Here is a 21,657-nt window from a genome sequence, read left to right as displayed (position 1 = left end):
CCAAATGGGAGTACTCTGAATTGAAAACACCCGAGTGGGCAGTTGAAAGCAGCTTTCCATTCATCTCCCTCTTCGATTCTGACTCTCTCTTAGGTCCAATTTTGTGAAGATCTTCCCTTTACCCAATTGGGCCAACATATCCTTCATCAGAGCGAGGGGGTATACATTTTCCACGCACACACTATTAAGATTCTTGTAGTTAACACAGAGACAAAAGGAGCCATCTTTCTTTTCTCTAAACCACACAGGGGTGGCCACACGTGGCCTAGCAGGTTCAATAAACCCCCTTTTCAAATTTTTGTCAATAAACTTCCATAATTCCTCCATTTCGTGTGGGGTCATTGAGCAAATATAGGGTTTTGGAAGTTTTACTCCTGGGAGGATTTCAATGCTGAAATCCATCATGTGGTTAGGGGGTAATTTATCAGAGGATTTTTCATTGAAAACGTCCTTTAGGTTCCAATATTCCTTTGGGATTTTCTCCTCCCCTCAATTTTTTCCTGCACCATGGCCACTAGGTTAGGTTCAGTGTTGGTAATATTGGAAAACCTCCCTTCTCCCTCAGGGGGTTTAGCAGATCGGATGTGCAACCATCCTTTCTTCCAGTTGATGTTTGGGTTCCATTTATGTAACTAGGGTAAGCCCAGTATGAGAGGCTGGTCCACTTAATGTTTCCTGGTGATCTCCCATCCACATGTCTATAGGTTCAGTCACAAAATGGGCAGGAGCATCCCCCCCCAGCTATAGACCCATCTAGCTGGCAAAAAGCAATGGGGACTTTCAAAGTTCTCAGTTTCAAGCCCATTTTTCCCACCACTTCCGGGCTAACAATGCAACGTGTGCATCCCGAGCCAGCATTTTTGCTTAGGCGCCAGTAGAGGGCACTTTAAGTTCTACTGGGATGGTCATGGGGCCCGATCGGGAACTTACCAGACGATCGACATCGGATTCGGTTTCACTTTCTCCTGATGAGGAGGACGGTTCTTCTTCTCTTGGGATGGGAGGAAATTGGGCAACAGGTTCCACCCCTTTCATGGCGGTGTCCCTTCTCTTCCCAGGTTGTTTTTCTGGCTTTCTCCCCCCCCCCCACAGAGGGCTTTGGGCCAATCTTGGAGTGACAATTTGCTGTCTGTGCCCCTCCTTTTTGCAACGGAAGCAGGTGGTAGACCGGGGCTTGCTTGTAGACCAACTTTTTCCTCCTTTCAGAGTTCCTTTGGGGGGGTTGGGAGGGGTAGCTTTCTCTTTCTCACTGTCTTCACGGTACTTGTCTCTGGCTAGATCGATCTCTACGTCTGCTGCCAATTCGTACCAGCGTTGCAAGTTACGGGGGACCCCCTGTTTACACAGTTTTGGTATATATCTTTGTTTAAGCCATCCATAAAACTGTCCATTAAAGCTTCTTCTGACTAATCCCGCATATAAATGGACAATTCACGAAACTCTTGTATGTAATCAGCCCTGGGTTCTTCCCCTGGGTAGGGGTTTTCATTCTGGTTCTGGCCTTCCGCTCCATGAGCAGGTCATCAAAGTGTTTCCTCAGGGCGGCCATAAACCTATTATAGTCTCTCAGCAGGGGGAGTCATCGTTATGCAGGGCAACCATCCATGCCGCTGTCTTGTTCTCCAGCGCCATGGTAACAACTCTTACCTTGGCTTCTTCTGTGGGGAGATACTCTCCGAACTGTTGCATGAAATTCCAGACTTGGACCAGGGAAAATCCTAGTTCCTTTGGGTCACCTCCAAATTTCACACCAAGCGGAGGAACTTTTGCCATCCGGCATCTGTCGGGGGGCCCTCCTCCTCTTGGAAGGGCTCTCACGGCTGCTGCTGCCGGGGCTTCCCCATCCTGATGAGCTCCACTGTCTGCCCCCAGGGCCCCCCTTGGGCAGAACAGGGCTTCTGCAGTTCTATCTTCTAGGTCTGGGAGGTCAGCTTCTCTTTCGGGACTGCTCTCGCGTAAACGTTGCCTCTCCCAAGCCTCTTGAAAGAGTTTCATAGCCTGGGACATCATAAGGTTCTCCTTGTCGGTGTCCTGCCGGGCAGATGCCGGTTGCCGATGTCACCTTGTGGTAACTCCAGCCAGAATTTCCTCAGGGTCATACTTCTGTCCCACTCCCAATGACCACCTGGGGCGGACGGATCATTCCTCCAAATTCAGATCTGCCATCTGCTCCATCTCCAAGGGACACCAGGATGCAGCCACCCCCATGTGAAAGTGAGATTTTGCTTAATGTCAAGCCTGCCTCCCTCAGCAACCAAGAAACCACTTAACTCCATTTTGCAGAGTTAAGAGGACTTTTACTGGTTATGAAAAGATAGCAGCTAAGCAAAGCAAGATCTGAGGCAAAAGTGTACAAAATCATACATACCAATATGTGACCAAAGCCCCTCCCCCTGGTAACCCTCATCCCAGTGTCCAATCTGCAAATCCCTTAGGTATCATGTGAGTTCCATCTTCAAGGAGCATCATCAGGTTGGTATGCAGGATGGTTGGCCTTAACTGACCCCAAGCACTAATCTCCAGCTTGCGCAATAGATGGTGAAACCAAAAATAGATATCCTTTTTTAAAAATAGATATCCTTTTCTTTGTATTTATTATATTTTAATTTTTCCCTAGCTCAATGCAGCTGTGATTAAAGACAATGCTTTGAAAATTTAGTAATTCAAATTCAAAAGTGACTTCTAGGAAGATTTAAGTAGCACAGAGTTGGGCTGCAATATTCAAATGACCACTAGACAGTAGTAAAGAGAGAGTGGAAACTCATAACACTATTTTTCCATCTAGTGGCCATCCAGAATTTTCCAGCCACGATCTGGCAGCAGATCCATCGCTCATCAAAGATCCATCAATATTTAATGTTATTGAAATATTAAGATAGCAAACTATGCTTACCTATAAGACTCATTCAGCACAATAGGATTTCCTTTTGGCTACATGTGACTGCATCTTGCACAATATCGAGTCAGAAATTAGACTTAATATGTTCAAGTGTTACTCCGTAGGCAATGATTTAGGATGGCTACCTGAATTTGGAGACTTCACATAGAAAGGGAGAAGGAAAGAAGGAAAAGAAGAAATGATTGATATACAAAGAATAAGAGTAGAAGCCTCTTTCCTCTACGGTGTTAAAAAGCTAATGTTCTGTTCTTGCCCTGAATCAGCCTTTGCAAATGGAGTTGTCAGCTGAAAGACAGTTCTGTCAAATTACATGTGGTCCTCAATGCTCTGAATTCCTCAGTAATCTCTGAGTTTAATGCTCTCCCCTTAGTCGGCCAAAGAGAACAAATGAAGGGATCAGAATGTTTGAGGAAGACACAAGGGAAAACTGACACACGGTGTTTGCGATGGGAATTAACACGTGATGTTTGCCTGAGTATCGTCCGTCCTTTCCTCTCCTTTCCGTTTGCAAATGAGATCTCCGAATTACTCAACCACAAGTTCCCGTTTTGTGCGCCGCAGCCCTTCCCCTCCTAGCCGCTGTCCCCTCGCCCCGATCGTGTGAATCTAGGCGCCCAGGGTCCCTTTTTTTAAAAGGGATATTCCCGGTTCCTCTTTGACGTGCCACTAACCTGCATAGCAGCTTCGTGCCTCATTGTCAACCGCACGTCTTTTCTTCCCCTCTCCGCTTTCTTCCACCTCGCGGATTTACTACCGCTAGGATCCAAGCAGCAGATCGAGCCCACAGCCAAGCCAGACTATATACGTCCGGCTCAAGGCGGGAGGAACAGCAGCGAACGACGCGCTCAGCCGCTGCTCCGCCAGGGATCCAGAGCAGACCGATCAGCACGGGAGCTGTCCACGGTGTCATTCCTCTCCTCCCGCCCGCCCCCCCCCCGCTTCGCAACGATCTGTGGGAATTGTAGTCAGAGCCGACTAAGGGCTGCTGCCCAATCGAAGAGGAACCTTCCTTACCCACAACTACGTCTCCCAGACCCGCTCGCGGGCTTTTCGCTTCGCCCTTTCGTTCCCCTCCCCAATGTAATCGCTCCATGATGGAAACGGAAACAAGGGTCTCCTCGGCTTTATAGTTTCCCAGCTGTTGGGCAAGTCTTTGCTTGGGCTGCTGTTGGCTGAACTTTCTGAGGAAGTGGGGGGGAAGCCTTCAACACCCCCCCCCCCAAAAAAAAACCCGGTGTTTCTCCATTAGACTAGCTGGAGGTGAAGTGGACCTCGCCCACTCCCCACGTTTTCTTGCCGGATTAAACCTCCATTCCCCAAATTTCCTTCCATTCTGGCGCCTTCGGGTGGAAGACGCTTCATTGGGTAGGAAAGCTGCCGCCAGCAGAGATCAGCGCGTTCCTTCGCTTAGCGTGAACCTATCGAGGCATCCCCTTGCTTTGGGGATGGGGGTGGGAAGGCAGTTTCATCGATGCTGGACTCCCCCCCCCCGCTTTTTTTTTTTAAACAGAGGGAAAAGAGCCCTACCTTGCCGTACAGCTCCATCTCGGCCTCGCCAAACGGGGGCTCCAGAGCCCAGCGGGCAACTCGTCGTCCTGATTTTCGCACACAAAGACCGGCGAAGGCACCGAGCGAGGCTAAGGGGAAACTGGGGAGGAGGGGGGGAGGGGGGGAGAGAAGAGCCAAGGCAGAGCGTGGAACTCTCCCGTCCCTTGGAAACTGGGATCCAGTGGCGCCTTTTTTGGGAGCCTCGGCCGCCTCAGCTCCGAGCAGAGTTTCCTAGCACCGCTCTTTGGCGCTCGCGCCACCCGGGAGAGCTCCCTTTAGGCACCTTTGGTTTAATTAGCCCCCCCCCCCCCCCGCCAGCAGAAGAAGAGCAGGTGCGGGAGGAGGGGGCGGGGGGGGGCAATCAGAGGCAGCGCGTTGTGGAAACGGCAACCTGCTCAAGAGCAAAACAAAAGAAGTGCCAAAGCCAGGATGGCGAGGGAGGGTTGGACCGAGTTAGCGGCTTGTCAAAGGCTAGAGGAAAAGGTTGGGGGTCTTTCCCCCTGCTCTTAATGCTTTCCAGCTGGACCGGATCCCCTCAATCCTCCCTAGCATCGTTTATTAAACTGCCCGGAGGTTGTATGAACGGAAGTCTAGAATATTTGGAGAGCACCGGTTGGAGAAGGAATGATTTTTTGTTGTTGTTGTTGATTCATCTATCTGGGATCCAAAGGTAGCAGTTGCCATTCTCCCTTCCTTAGTGATTTATTTATTCTCCACTTTTATCACTCAGCCACCTCCAAAGACTTTGGGCAGGTTATAGCAATCTAAAATTACAAACACAGCAAGCACATACAATTATAAAAACAACCCTAAGCCCACCATAGGCTTAGTGGCAGTGCCTAAGACACTGAGCTTCTCGATCAGAAAGGTCTGCAGTTTGGCAGTTCGAATCCCTAGCACTGTGTAACGGAGTGAGCTCTCATTACTTGTCACAGCTTCTGCCAACTTAGCAGTTCGAAAGCATGTATAAAATGCAAGTAGAAAAATAGGAACCACCTTTGGTGGGAAGGTAACTGTGCTCCGTGTGCCTTCAGTGTTTAGTCATGCTGGTCACATGACCACGGAGACATCTTTAGACAGTGCTGGCTCTTCGGCTTTGAAATGGAGATAAGCACTGTCCCCTAGAGTCAGAAACAACTAGCACATATTGGGCGAGGGGAACGTTACCTTTAAGCTGGACACCAATTACATTTAGCTAACCTTGAAAGTCTGATGCAATAAAATAAAACTGTCTTTAAATTTTATTTATAAACTATGAGGACCGGAGTCTCATCTAGTTCTCAAATCAAGAGTTTCAAGTGTAGAGGCCATCACAAAGAAGGTCTTTTATCTCCTCCATGCCTCCCTCACTTCAGAGAGAAGAGGGATTCTTGACAGCGCTTCCAGATATGTTTTCATCAGATGGAGAAGTTTAAAAAAAATCCCCACATGAATAGACTATTTACAAGCAGTACCATTAATCAAAAGGAGACTTTATTCTTACTCTTTCAATGTTTTTTTTATGCTTTCAATTTACAAATCTGCTGGGATTGTAAAGAGCACTTTCTGCTTCGTTTTCCAACCATGTTCCATGTGTCTATACTTATGTTTCCTGAAACTAATAAAAGATACAAAGGTGCAGAGACTGTTAATAAAAAGTCATGGAGCCCAGAATGGTTGCAGAACCTATGTACATTCCACCTATTTCATGTATGTGTGTATCTCACATATAAAAAGTGCTTATATAGCAGTGATGGTGAACCTTTTTGGCATTGAGTGCCCAAACCGCAACACAAAATACTTGAATGTGCAGAAATGGTCAAAATGACAATAGAACTAAAAGAAAGAGAAGAATCTATAAAGTATGGAATAAAATGTACAAGTGGCTAGAAATCAGAAGCGAAAACAAGAAATAGAGAATACAAATACAATAGATGGAGATACAAATAATGAATATTACTATAAGTGTTAATATTATGCTTGCTACATCATAGGACAAGGTTATAGTGATAGGAAAGCAATGGAGAAGGGAGAATTATAAAAGCTAAGCAGGAAAGCCGATATTGAAAGCTGTAAAATTACTCTATACTGTTATGTATGTTCCGTGTTTTGTTTTGTTTTATTGTGTTTATTCCTTCTTTACTGTTTTTAAAGATTAAAACATTCAATAAAGATTAATAAAAAAAGTCATGGAGCCCAGAATGGTTGCAGAACTTATGTACATTCCACCTATTTCATGTGTGTGTGTGTATCTCACATATAAAAAGTGCTTATATAGCAGTGATGGTGAATCTTTTTGGCATTAAGTGCCCAAACCGCAACGCAAGTGCATGCATGTGCATGTGTGAGCATCAGAAACCCGAACACCAGCTGGCTGGTGCTCACATGCCTGTTGTTGTTGTTGTTTTGCCATTTTGGGGGTTGTTTTTCAGGCTGTTTTCAGGATGTTTTTGAGACCTTTTGGCGGCCATTTCCAGGCCATTTTTGAGCTGTTTTTTCAGGCCATTTTCAAGCTTGAAAAACAGCCTGAAAACAGTTCGAAAAGCAGCCCCAAAATGGCCTATTTTTTAAACCAGAAAAGCAGCTGGTGACGGCATGCATGCCCACAGAGAGGGCTCAGTGTGCAACCTCTGGCACTCGTGCCATAGGTTTGCCATCATGGTTATATAGGGTCAACAATTGCTATTATGCACACCTAAAGGTACCCTGGGCTAGCAGCAAAGCTGATAACACAAAGCTACTTTTTCCTTTTGTTTTGCAGCTCCTGTATTTGCTTTTTTTGTGTGGGGCTTTTTTTTTCTTCTGTTTTAAGGATGTATTCATTTGTAACTGAGAATTTCTGAGCCTGGGAAATCATTTATACTAACCAAGCAAGCTAAAAACTGACCTTTGTTTTTAAGAGATTGTGGAGATCACTGCAAACCAGGACAAGTGCATGAAGGTATAGATGGGCCATTCAATCTATAATTACTCTTCTGATAGAAAGATAATGTAATCCATTGCAAATAATTTTAGAAGCAAAAAGAAAAAAAAGTAAGCTGCATGTTATCTAGGAGAATTCCAAGAAGGAGAATCCCTTCTTTTCATTGCTGAGATGCTTTTTCAGTTTCCTTAGGTACAGATATACCTCAATTTTGGAAAAGTTCATCCATATGCTTCTTAGTTTAAAATCTCTAAACTGAACTAATTAGATTGGTAAATTGGGAGCAGCCTCAACATTAGGGGTCGAACCTTATTACTCCTTTTTCAACTGTCTACTTTTCTCCCATATTGGGGAAGCTGGTAGATCGCAGCATCCATTATCACTTATCATGATCTCTTCTTTCACATGTACCACCTTCAGCAAACTCAGATATGAATACTCCCATACATTATATGCTCAGATAAGTGTGCATCTTAAGGGGAGTAAACTTTAGAAAATCTGCTATTGTCTCCTTTCTGACCAGCCTGTTAACTCTCCAGTGGTGAGTTCTGGATCCCGTTGCAACTGGTCCCGTTGCATCCACCACATGCACCACATGCATGCTACGCCTGTACCAGCGTGTACCGGTCATATCTCACCACTGTAACTCTCCCATCTCAACTGGTGGGAAGAGAATGAGAACCAGTTCAGAGTCAGTTCAGAACCAATTCCCACGGGGAACAAACAGGGAACATTTGCTTCCATTCTGTTCATGGGCTCACATTGCAACAGTGGAATGACTAACTGATTCAAAAATAATTTTGTTATTATCACAGTTTGATAGGTCACCCCATAGAGTTTTATGCTGGAATCATTCCAGCTTGTTTTATACTTTCACTTCAGTGGTGCTATTCAGCCAGTTCTATCAGGTTTGGGCAAACTGGTAGCGGCAGCAGCAGGTGGAGGTTCCACTCACCCGCCCAGACATCATCACGTCCCATTTTTGATGCTCTGTGCATGCGCAGAAGGGCCAATGCTCTTCCAGTCCATTGGCTTGTAAAAGGGTGCAAGAATGTGTTGCAACATCAAAAATGGATGAATACTGTGATATTTTACTTGTCTATTTCACTGAACAAAAACAGTGACAATTTTGCTATGTTTCTTCCTGGGAATAAAGATGAAATGTTGTTTACAAATCCACCACACATTTTTTCCCTCTATCTGGTTGAGATGATAGCTCATCATATTGTTATTATCTCTAGCAATGACATGGAAATAGTTTTAAAATAACAGCTTGGATTCACTGTAGACTATCAGATGTACCATAACTTAAAGCTCAGGATTTTGACTGTAAACAAAGATATATGTTTCTAACACCATGTTGATCCTGACTTCCCATAATTTGAAATATTATATATTGTAAAAGTTGAAACATAACAAGATGACTAGTTAAAGCATATCAGAGACAAAGAGATTCTTAATGATTGGTAAAAATATTCTCGGAGAATATCAAAATGAAACCATTCAGGCATTTTTGAATTATTTATTTTCTTTACTAAAGCATAACATGAAAGGAGAGAAACAATATTGTGTTCATATTAGATCTTTAAATTGGTAATATTCTCCATATGATAGAATTTCACTTTTTCATGAAATTCTTATTTGGCAGCCGGAAACAGTACTAAAAGGAATATTTCAAATGTAAATAACACACAACTATCATTGAAAATTAAATATTTTACAATAAATGCAACAGATAATAAATATTCCTGTTATATACATAAAGTACATATAGCCTTCCCCAAATTTAGTCTTCCAGAATTTCTAGCTAGCATGATTACTGACCAGGATGGTGATATTTTAGGCAGTTGTAGGCCTAATATATCTGAACAGCACTGGTTAGAAAAGATGCAACATTAATTTAAGTGATCTCAATTCCTAGCCTGCAGATCTTGAATAATTTTGGATTCAAATACTAAGATCCTTAAGGGACAATGGATCTATCTATCCTTTATTAGAAGGATCTTCTAATAAAGCTGGAAAGGAATATTTAGAGCACTGTGCCCAAACCTCTGCTCAGTGCAGCAATTCAAATTAAAACATCTAAGACAAGACTGCCGGTTCCGGCGGCTACGGCGACGGGCAAGGACTTTGACCGCTCCCGCTCTTCGGTGGGCTTCCCCCGTCTTCGGGGGGGCACAGGACACCCCGAAGAGGCGCCCTGCCGAAGGAGCGGCTCGCGGAAGGCTCTGGCACCGGCGGCGGCTGGTGGGGGCTTTTCCGCTTTGCTCCAGGCACCGGGGAGCAGTTTTGGAGGACGCGCCTGCGTCTCGCCCCATGCCGATTGGAGAATGCAAAACTGAAGGAAGCAGCGGCGGTGCGGTGAGATGCTTCCTCTCTTCATCCCCTTACTTTTGAATTGATAGACTTTTCAGTAATTTTAAAAGTTAACCTTTCGGATTTACTCTTTGAGGAGCGGCTAGAGGGGAGGGGGATTCCCCCCCCCTTGGACAAGCGGCTTGTTAAAATTCTGCTCTCGCCCCCAGGGGAAGGAGGAGGGGGGAGAGCCAACTAACGATGCCTCACCCCAGTAAAAGTGCTTTTCATGGGACTTAGTTCCAGAACTTATTGATGACCTGAGAACTTTTTGAACTTTTAAAATTTTTTCTATGCCTCTGAGCCCAAAGCTGGCAGGGCAAGATGGCACACTTCCGTTGTCTTCATGAACTGTGAAATCTGACTCCACCTTTAAAATTCAGGCTTCCGGTCTTTGTCTCCGAGTCACCCAGAGGAATCTCTTGTGGATTGTTATTTCCTGAACTCTTTGGAGAAAAAACTTTCATCTATTGCTAGAGTGACTAAAGAAACTCCCACCTGTTTGGATCCTCTGCCTTCTGGACTCGCCTGCCTGCTCTACTTCTCCAGCTGCCCAGTTTCTACACTGACTGATCTCTCTGTTTTATAAACCATGTCTCCAAAAAGACCACCTCCTGGAAAACCTGGCTTTGCCACCTCTGCCCCAACATCTGCAACATCCAGTCCAGCCACACAGTCAAAGATAACAGAACTGATGCAACCTAAGACTACAGAGATGGACCTTCAACAAATGCTTCAACAAATTTTACAGGGCCAGGAGGAAATCAAGAAACAGCTAAGGGAAATGAAAGATGAAATTAAAGAGAATCAAGTTCAAATTTATAAGAACTCACAGAGACTGGACCTTGTGGAGGGTGGGGTGGCGGAAGCGAGAGGGGGGGTAGAGGCTTTACAGAAGGGAAACAAAGAACTTGATATCCAACAAATGAAAACAGAGTTTGAGAGAATGTCCTTTTATCTTAGATTTCAAAATGTAATAGAAGCAGATGGGGAAAACATAAGGGACATTATGACTAATATTCTAGCTGAATACATACACAAAGATAAACAGCAGATGGAATGGGAGATAGATCTGGTCTATAGAGTGAATTCAGCATATGCCAGAACACACAATGTACCCAGGGAGGTTCATATTAAATTCCTTAGGAAAAGCACAAGAGATGAAATTCTGGGTGTACAAAGGGGGCAAACACTGACATATCATGACAGGGAGATAACCATTCTGAAGTAGATCCCCAAAAAAATTAGGGAGAAAAGGAAAAACTATTCACAATTGGCGAATAAACTATACCAGAAGGGGGCGTGGTTTAGATGGTTGATGCCTGAAGGTATGCTGATATTCTGGGAGGAGACAAGAATCAGAATCAACACACCCATAGAGGCACAGGCCTTTATGGAAAAAAATAAAGTGAACCTAGAAAAAACAGAAGACACCACAATGGTCACACAGGACACGGGAGGGGCCGGAGCTCTGCCAGCGGGGGGTGAAGGGGCAACACCAAGAAAGCTCAGATCACAAAAATGAATAAGAAAACCACAATGTTATAAACAGACCGAAAGTAATAATGAAATTATATCTAGACTATATATCATAACTATATAAATTGATTGAAAACTATTTTTTCTAGAATTAATATGCTGATTTTTTATGATTATGTATTAATGTTTGATATTTAGATGTAACCTATGAGTTTGGAGGGAGGGGGCGTCTGCCACACTTGCAACTGCCAAAATTTGTAACCATTCCACTTACCCTTTTCCTTATAAATGTTTTAAAAAACCAATAAAACTTTTTGAAAAAAAAAACATCTAAGACAAATGGTGTCTCAGAGAATTGAGTGAACTGCTCACTATGTTTCAAAGTCGTAATGACTATGAAGATTCTTAGTCATCGAGGTCATGATTGTCCCAAAGGTGATTTTTCAAAAGGCAACTGGACTGCTTTTTTTTTTAAAAAAAATTGCTTCTCATCCAAGAAGCTTCTTCAGTTCATGCAATGTACTGTAATGAGTTTCTTTGTTGACTAAGCATCCATAGCACCAGAAGTAACATCTACTATTCAGGGAAGTGGATGTTTTCTTTCATCTTGCCTAAGACTCTTCAGCTGCAACTCTTGACCTTGGGAATGGGATAGGAGCAACATATTTAAAGATGCATTATTGGAGAGAGAAGGAATATATTTCATGAAGAAAATATATTCAAAATAGTTGCTTAAGAGAGTACAAAACAAGAAAGTAAAAGTTTTTGAAAATGAATGTCAAAATGAGTTAACTCTGACTTATAAAACAGATATAAATTTGACAGGGAGTGCAGTCCCTCTTAAATCGTATGTAGGTTAATCAGGGAGTTTTCACTGGATGTTCTAAGATTTTGTCAAATTGTCTTCTAGCTCTCTGCAGTAATGTATTTTACTCATCTGATTTATGCATCATTCTGAATTAGCCACTTTGCCTTTTAAACATTTAACACAAAAGACAGTAAACACAGTCTTTAATTCAAGTTAGAACTGTTCCATATAGGTTGGAAAATAATTTCAATAAAATTGAAATGCCTCATGTTATTTGAAAAGATGGTTGGATAGAAACCATTATTTAATGTCAATGTTGAATTTAATAAAACACAGATGACCTGTTTTTAAAACAGCTTGTTTTGATTACTGTGTTCTGTACTTGATCGCATAAGGAACAAAAGATTGATTATACTCTGTCAAAATTGTTTTCTAAGTAGCTTTAGGATTGATGAAATCATCAGAATTTCCTGTTTGATAATTATCCTAATGCTAACTCTTAACAAAAGCAGCCAGAAATAGGAAATAGATAGCCATATTGAAGGAAATAGGAAATTATATTTAATATGAAAGGCATTCTACATGTATCTATTTATATGTACACATACATGTACATTTAAATAGAGTAGTGTCTGCAGAGGGGAGCAGGATGTCAAATATGCCAGTTGACATGGTTTCATTGTGATGCCTTGTCTGCCATCTTGCAAATATTGATCACCCCTCACATATCTATGCTTACGTACAGTGGTGAGATCCTACCGGTTTAACAACTGGTTCACTGAGCCTGTGCTTTGTGCTCACTTGCTCACTTCACTTGCACAAACGCCTGATGTGTGTTATGCATGCATATGCAGTTTAGAGAAGACTTATCTTCTGGATTAAATCTTGGGAAGTAAAACAGCTGAGGCAAAGCAATCCACTCTGTCACGTGACTCAGCTGAGAAGATAAAGGTCAGTAAAGTGCTGGGACGGGCAGGCGGGCCAGTGGTGGTTTTCAAAATTTTTTAGAACCTCTTCTGTAGGTGTGGGCTGCTTTGTGGGAGTGGTTTGCTGACCATGTGACCTGGTGGGAGTGGTTTGCCAGCCATGTGACTGGGTGGGCATGGCCAACTTGTAAAATGTGGTGAAACTCACTTAACAATGCTCTTGCTTAGTGTTGTGTATATAGTTTTCCCTCTGGTCCGCTACGCTAGGGGGCGCTGTGCTAAGCACTGATTGGCTGACTGCTCTGACAGCGGCATATATAAAGGCTGTCAGAGCAGAGCTCAGCTGTTGCCTGTTAGCGAAGCGCGTGTATTGTGAATTGCCGCGTTGGCAACCTGTTAGCAATAAACTGTTAGCATTCTGTTAAGTCCTGGCTCGCCTCCTTTGTCCACCTGTGTTCTCCGCAAGCTAGAACATTGGCGACGAAGGTGGGATTACTCTGGAGGAGCCCAGGCAGAGCTGTGAGTCACTAACCACGAGCTGAAGTCACTGAGAGCTGATTTCCTCACTGAGAGCTGAAATTCCCTCAGGGAATTACTCGACGAGAGGTCGAGTGAGTCACTGTCCATCGTATACCTTTTGGCTGATAATCAACAGAAGAAGTTACCTCAGAGATGGCATCCATGAATATGTTTGCTGCTTTCAACGCGGCTACGGAGACTTGGGTCTCATATATTTCACATTTTGAATGCTACCTAGAAGCCAACGGCTTCACAGACTTAACTGAGCAGCGAAAAAAGGCTTGTTTTTTAAATTTGTGTAGCACAGAGATGTTTAATTTGGCTGAAACCTTAGTTGCCCCACTCTCTGTCCACGATATAACCTGGGACGCGTTAATGACTAGATTAAAGAATCATTACGCCCCATCGCTCTCCCGCACCACACGAAGATTTGCCTTTTACCGTAGGGTTCAGCGAGAGGGCGAATCTATTAATGATTACGTGGCTGCGTTACGAGCCGCAGCTGTCCATTGTAGGTTTAGAGACCTAGATGAAGTGTTAACAGATCAGATTGTGGGGGGTGTTAGGGACCTCCGCATACAACGCCATCTACTGGCCAAACCTGAGCTCGACTTGCAAACGGCCCTTGACGAAGCCAGGGCTGTAGAAATGTCAAACAAATCCACAGACGAACTCCAGAGGTTCTCAAAACCTCTGTCCGCAGAAAAGACTACCGAGGTTCACCATGAAGACACCCTAGAGGATACCGGAGCCGTTGGGAACGATGAAGTGCATCGGCTGCGTGGTGAGCAACAAAAAGGGCGCCAGGGTAAGGCTGTTTTCCGTGCAAATTGCCCTGGGTGTGGGGGAAAACATGATAGGGCAGACTGCCGTTTTAAAAACACTGCCTGCCTCCGTTGCGGGAGAAGGGGCCATTTGGCAAGAGTTTGTAGGGCAGTAGCTCCGTGTGCGAGCGCATTAGAAGGGAACTCTCCCAGCCCTAACCATAGTTTCAGGAGACCTGCAAACTCAGGCAGGAACGCTGGTTCTAGGAAACAAGATTCTTGTTTCACAGTTAGTGATGACAAAGATGAGTATGCAGTGGATCAGATCATCCATGCACCTAGGGGAAAAATATTCCTCAACGTTAGGATAGAGGGTAAGCCCTGTCAAATGGAGATAGATACTGGCTCAGCCGTGTCTATCATATCATGGGCTGGACTCAGGAGAATTGTACCAAGTATTTCACAGGCACGCCTATCCCCGTGCCCATTGAAGCTAAGGGATTTCCAAGGAAATTCCATTCCTGTACTGGGAAAGTTTTACTGCAAGGTGTCATTTAAGCAGTTTCAAAAAAGGCTTCCCATTATCGTTGTCAAGGGCCCCAGGCCAAGTTTATTAGGGCTGGAGTGGTTTGAAGCGTTAGGTCTAGCCATAACTGGTATTGATCAGATCCAGACCACTCCACACCTGGATACTCTGATTAAGGAGTTTCCCGAAGTCTTCGGGGAAGGATTAGGGAAATATACTGGCACACCCATTGCTTTCAATTTAGACCCCCAAGTACCACCACGGCGGCTTAAGCCACGCCGAGTGCCATTCGCGTTGAAATCTAAAGTAGACGCTGAATTGGATAAGTTAATAGCTCAGGGGGTGTTGGAACCTGTTGATCATGCCCGCTGGGAGACTCCCATCGTCATACCAGTGAAGCATGATGGGTCTGTGCGCATCTGTGGGGACTTTAAGTGCACCCTTAACCGCGCATTACAGCAGAGTGCATACCCCGTGCCGGTGGTGCAGCATTTGTTGCACTCTCTGGGACAGGGGTCAATTTTTGCTAAGCTCGATCTAGCTCAGGCATATCAGCAGTTGCCTGTTGATGAGGCAACTGCTGAAGCCCAGACTATAGTTACACATAGAGGCGCTTTTAAGTGCCACCGATTACAGTTTGGGGTCAGCGTAGCGCCAGGGTTATTTCAGAACTTAATGGAGAGGCTTTTGCAAGGGATACCAGGCGTCGTACCTTATTTTGACGACGTCCTGGTATCAGTCCGTTCCGTGGCGCACCTTATGGCCCGCCTCCGAACCGTACTTCAGCGTTTCCGTGATGCTGGTTTAAAGCTAAAAACAACTAAGTGCCAAATTGCGGTCCCACAAGTTGAGTTCTTAGGGTTCTTAATCGATAAGAATGGAATCCGTCCTACGCCTGCTAAGGTGCAGGCGATCACACAAGCCCCCTCACCAACAAACAAAGCCAAGCTTCAAGCGTTTTTAGGGCTGCTCAATTTTTACAATATTTTTCTGCCGCATAAAGCATCTGTTGTGGAGCCTCTCCATCGCTTACTAGACCGTTCCGCGAAATGGTTTTGGGGGAAGAAAGAGGCCGCTGCTTTTGCCAATATAAAAAAGTTTTTAACTTCTGAGACTGTTTTGCACCAATACAGCGAATCCCTTCCAGTGACTCTAACCTGTGACGCATCGCCCTACGGGGTCGGAGCAGTTTTAAGCCACCGTTTACAGTCTGGTTTAGAGGTACCGGTCGCATTCTTCTCCCGTACCCTGTCTTCGCCCGAAAGAAACTATAGCCAGCTCGACCGGGAAGCTTTGGCTATAGTCGCCGGGGTGAAGCGGTTTCATTCCTATCTGTATGGTCGTCATTTCCAAATTGTGACAGATCACAAACCGCTGTTGGGCATCATCGCTGGGGACAAGCAAACTCCACAGATTTTGTCTCCCCGTTTCACGAGATGGACGGTGTTCCTGGCAGCCTATAACTATACCCTGCTCCATCGCCCAGGGAAGCATATCTCGCATGCTGACGCGTTAAGCAGGTGTCCCCTGCCCATTGCCGTCCAGGATCCTGCTCCTGCCTCCAACGTTCTCTTAATCGACGAGTTGCAGTCGCTCATCACGGCAGCAGACGTGGCCACGCACACACGGCGAGACAGACTCCTCTCCAGGGTGCTGGCTTGGACTGAACGCGGCTGGCCAGCCAAACCTCTGGGCACCGAATGGCAACCTTTTGCAACCAGACAACATGAACTCTCTACCCAGCAAGGTTGCCTCCTGTGGGGAAGCCAAGTCGTCGTTCCTGCCTCCCTCCAGGAAGCGGTGCTGAACACGCTGCATGAAGGCCACCCCGGCATCGTCAGAATGAAATCACTCGGTCGCAGCTACGCGTGGTGGCCGGGCATGGACCAGGACATTGCACGGTGGGTCTCTGGCTGTGAAAAGTGCCAGGAGTCCCGACCTGCGGGTCCCAGAGCTCCCATCCAAAATTGGGAGCAACCCAGAGCTCCATGGTCCCGGATCCACATGGACTTGGCAGGCCCTGTCAAGGGCCAGGTTTTTATTGTAATTGTTGATGCTTATTCTAAGTGGGTGGAAATTGCCTTACTGTCTAGTACTACTGCCCCTGCCACCATTAAGGTACTTAGAAGGGTTTTCGCTACTCATGGGTTGCCTGATCTAGTGGTATCGGATAACGGTCCCCAATTTACTGCTGCCCTGCTCGGCAAATTCCTTACGCAATTAGGAATCCGACAGGCATTTGTAGCGCCCTTCAATCCAGCGGCCAATGGCCTAGCGGAACGCGCGGTCAGATCAGCTAAAGAAGCGCTGGCTAGGTTTGGTCCAACTAACTGGCAGGAGGACATAGATACATATCTATTTTGGCAACATGCCACCCCATGCGCCACAACTAATAAAAGCCCTGCTGAATTGTTGATGGGTCGCCGAATTAGGACAACACTTGACAGGCTTCACCCCGAATATGCCCCATCTAAGCCTCTGGACTCACACAGTCAGATTAAAGGTTTCTCTATAGACGCTACTGTGTATGCAAGAAATTATGCCGGCCACCCACTGTGGGTAAAGGGAATTATTAGAAAAATTACGGGCCCCTGCTCTTACTTGGTCGAAATAGAGGATGGCCGAATATGGAAACGCCATATTAATCAGTTGCGGAACCGACAAGGGGAGGCAAACACCACAAGGGAGCAACTGGGTATGGGTTCCGAGAACACACAAACAGCTAATTCCAGGCCTACCAGCCCAGAACCATGGGAACAACAAGGCCTAGACTCCGAAGTCACACAAACACCAAATTCCAGGCCTGCCTCCCCAGAGCCACCACAGAATAGAATTAGTAAACCTAGGAACCTACCTAGTATTCACTGTAAGTCTCCAGCAGGGGTAGAGCCGAGTAGACAAAATCCCAGGCCGTTAGAAACCACGGCCACTAACTCTGAAGCAGACGTCACTCTGCGAAGATCAGGGCGGGTCCGTCACCGCCCAAGGTACTTGCAAGATTACGCATGCGCTCTCTAGGTGTAAAGGAGTGTTGTGTATATAGTTTTCCCTCTGGTCCGCTACGCTAGGGGGCGCTGTGCTAAGCACTGATTGGCTGACTGCTCTGACAGCGGCATATATAAAGGCTGTCAGAGCAGAGCTCAGCTCTTGCCTGTTAGCGAAGCGCGTGTATTGTGAATTGCCGCGTTGGCAACCTGTTAGCAATAAACTGTTAGCATTCTGTTAAGTCCTGGCTCGCCTCCTTTGTCCACCTGTGTTCTCCGCAAGCTAGAACACTTAGCAACCAAGATGTTGGCTCAGAAACTCTGGCATTTGAAGCACGCAAGTCTTAAAGCTGTCAAGTTACAAGACCCTTGCAGCCCTAACCTTTAGAAAAAAAACCCAAGGGGTGTTCAAACTTGACAGCTTTAAGACTTGTGGACTTCAACTCCCAGGATTCCTCCTCTCGCTCTTCATCTTGATGATGTGCGGATGGGCGGGGGAAGGGAGCTGGAATCAGTTCTAAATGGCACTGTAGATTTGTGGAACATCTTCTATAGAAGAGGTTAGAACTGGCAGGAACCCACCCCTGAGGCAGGCCAACCAGTTTACTCCCAGCTGATCTTAGGAGCTACCAGTTCACCCGAACCAGTCCAAACCAATAGAATCCCACCCCTGCTTACATATATTCATTCCTTTATGCATCCTGAAATAAACTTTCACAATCTCAAATGAGTATCAGGACATCAGCTGTCAGAATTCTGAAATTTCTTTCAAATTGTTTGAGAAAAACTGAAATGAAAAGAGAATGCTCTTCCAATTGCTCTGTTAAATGAAAAATGAGAAATCTATGGCTCTGCAGAAATTGTGATACTACCTACATTCCCATTGTCTGGGTCAATTGGATATTCTGGGTGGATTGATGGAAATACAATCCAGCATTTAGACACAGTTTCCAATCTCCATTCTGAGAGGAGGGACTAAAAATGGCAATACCTTATCTGGAATTTGGTGGTTCAAAGGCAAAACTGTATTTATGTATATGCATTTTTAAGTTTGAGGAAGAGTCATGGCCTTTTGCTTTAATTTGCTTCTAAAAGAAGACATCTATCAAATCATATTGATGATGGAACTTTGTTACTGAGAAGTAGTCATCTTGAGGTTACTCATCATTTTTTTTAAAAATATAATTTTTCATTGAAGGTGATTCACAAATATTGACTAAATACTTTTTTTTACTTCTTCATTTAAGGATAGTAATGTTCACATTTTTGACAGAGAAGATAGATGGTTTGTGAGAGGAGTGGATGAATCCATTTATGCCAAAGTGGAAAATTCTTCCCTCAATAGAGGTGAAGGCCTCAGACACAACCTGCCCCCCCCCCCCCCCCATATTTTATCCTGTTCTTTCATCAGTCCCAAGGAAGTTCAATTTTACAGTTTCACCAGGGAGGCTACACTTAATGACCCCTAAAAAATTTAGGAATTGGTACATTCTAGTGACTCTCTACCTTTTCAGGTTCCCTTAATCAACTTGAAGAAGCTACTTGGAAAAGCAACAAAACATTTCAAAGCAATAAGAAAGTAATTCCAGTTGTCATGACACAACTTCCAGACAATTCTACTTGGATGACTGAGAATCTTCATCAACATATTGATTAAAGAGGATACATTCTACTAGAAAGCTACCTAAGTCATTTTCACAGGCCACTTCATTCCTCTGAGAGTCTCCTCCCATCTCAAAGTTGTATTTCTATAGCATCAAAAGGGCCACCAAAATATCTTTTTTTGCTCCCTTCAGCAACTCCATCTATTTTGATTTTGATCTTTCTCTATACTCTTGTCTTTTTATTACCACCACAAGCCTGATAAATCTTTTCATCTGCTTCCCCCACTGATTTTTTTTTGGGGGGGGGCATAAGTAACTAACCCAATTTTTCAAGTGGTTCCTGAAAAGCCATTTTTTTTTTAAAAAAAAAGTTAAAACTCACTGAGAATATTGGTGTAACCCAGTTAGGTCAGGAATGAGTAATTCATGGTCTGCATGAGTTTTATAGGTTAAAGAATCCATTTCATCTCCCGAGCTCTTTGTGTTCTATTGATGTCAAGTTATCTCTGATCATATCCTTCTGACTCACAGGAAGGGCACAAAGGAACAGTAGGCTCTTCTTGAAATCTATTGCTCAGAATGACATTAGGTCACTTCTCCACAACCATGAGTTCTCTATAGCTGCTGGTATTGCAACTGTCAACTTTTTCAAGACAGAATTTCGGTATATCCGTCAGTTTCCACATTGCAAAAACTTGTCAAGGTCATTCCCAGGCTGCCACTCCTGTTAGACCTCTGTAAGATGTCTTTTCAGTGCTGCCATCTTGAATAAAAGTCAGACTTATTAAAATTAAAATTCAATTTATTTTTAGAAAGCAGCTAAAATGTTTTTAGTCAGTTGCTTCTAGAAATATCTCATCCACCTACAATATTTATAGGCTATAACGTGTAGGCAATATACATTATATCCCACAATCTGTAGTTGTGTCTATGTTCACACATGAACATGTGTATGTATATCTGTGTGTCTCTCTCTATCTCTCTCTCTATCTCTCTATCTATCTCTCTATATCTGTCTGTCTGTCTGTCTGTCTGTCTGTCTGTCTGTCTGTCTGTCTGTCTGTCTGTCTATCTATCTATCTATCTATCTATCTATCTATCTATCTATCTATCTATCTTGTTATAGTATGAAAGTTATAACAGTTTGGTCTAGTGCAGTGATAGCAAACCTTTTCAGCACCGAGTGCCCAAACCGGAATGCGCATGCATGCACATGCATGTGTGCGGGGAGGAGCAATGGAAAGCCAAAGACCAGCTGGCTAGCATGCGCATGCCTGTTCTTTCGCTGTTTTTGGCTGCTTTTTGGGCCATTTTCAGACTGTTTTCAGGCTGCTTTCAGGCTGTTTTTCAGGCCGTCTTCTTACAGCGCTCTGAGGCCAGCGGATGTGTGTGCCAGAAACCAGAAGAAAAGCTGGCGATGGCCCACATGCCTACAGAATGGGCTCCGTGTGCCACTTCTGGTACAGGTGCCACAGGTTCGCCATCACGGGTCCAATGGTTAAGGCAGAAGATAGAAAGCAGGAGTTTATGAATTCTTGTCCTGCCATAGCGATGAAATCCAGCTGAGTGTCTTTGGGCCAGTCACTTTCTCTCATCCCACCTCACAGGACTGTTGTTGACAAACAAGAAAACAAGAGGAGGAAGGTGTGTTAGATATGTTCACTGCTTTGAGTCATTTGTAAAAAAAAAATTATAAAGGCAGGGTACAAACAGCAAACAAGTAAAAGGAAAGGGCCCTAGAGAAAGGTTATGTAGCGTACACTGGAATCGTTCTTCATGAAAGGATGCATAGAAATGTTATAAGCATATAAGCATAACATTAATATAAAAACTACCACCAACCCCATCTCTTTCTTCCTCAAATTTGGAAGTGGCTAATTTGCAGGGAAGGTTCTCCTGAACCTGGCTGCATATCACAGGGATTCCGAATGTCTTAAGTCTACGCATAACTAAGGGGACAGGAACTTCAACCAGCCTTTTCTATGGATTCCATATTGCTGTGGCCAGCTGAGTCATATTAATTATCAGGGCCCCGTGGCCAATGCGAAAAAGCATTGGGATAACTTATAATCATAGCACTATAGTTGCCATGGCTACTAGGTCAGCATGCTAGAAATTCTCTCTCTCGAAATTCACGTAACAATCTACCATGACAGCTATAGAGGAGAATGTCAGGGGGGGGGGGGGAACGCTGGCTGCACATTTTGCTTTTGCCATTGTGATGAATTTCTCCAAGTTGAGGAACGTTTTTGAAAGGTTTTTTTGTGACATTGCCAACAGAGCAGGACCGTAACAATCCAGGCTGTTTTACCGATGACTTGGTCTACAAAAATCAGCCTGTGA

At 44.5% G+C, this 21,657-nt stretch overlaps 1 protein-coding gene across 1 annotated transcript in view; it reads right to left on the bottom strand.

Annotated features, from left to right (window-relative positions):
• Nucleotides 1–3,620, bottom strand: part of RAB3C (RAB3C, member RAS oncogene family) — a 134,551-nt gene extending 130,931 nt beyond the window's left edge. Inside the window, exon 1 of the mRNA XM_081943362.1 lies at nucleotides 3,571–3,620. Coding sequence (XP_081799488.1) covers nucleotides 3,571–3,594 — 24 coding nt within the window. The 5' untranslated portion in view covers nucleotides 3,595–3,620. The remainder of the gene's footprint in view (nucleotides 1–3,570) is intronic.
• Nucleotides 3,621–21,657: the final 18,037 nt, after the last annotated feature.

The sequence above is a fragment of the Natrix helvetica genome (genome assembly GCF_964273705.1).
Source record: "Natrix helvetica genome assembly, chromosome: 2".
Classification (NCBI taxonomy): domain Eukaryota; kingdom Metazoa; phylum Chordata; class Lepidosauria; order Squamata; family Natricidae; genus Natrix; species Natrix helvetica.
Note: the sequence above shows the minus strand (reverse complement) of the source record. Positions and strands in the feature narration are given on the sequence as shown.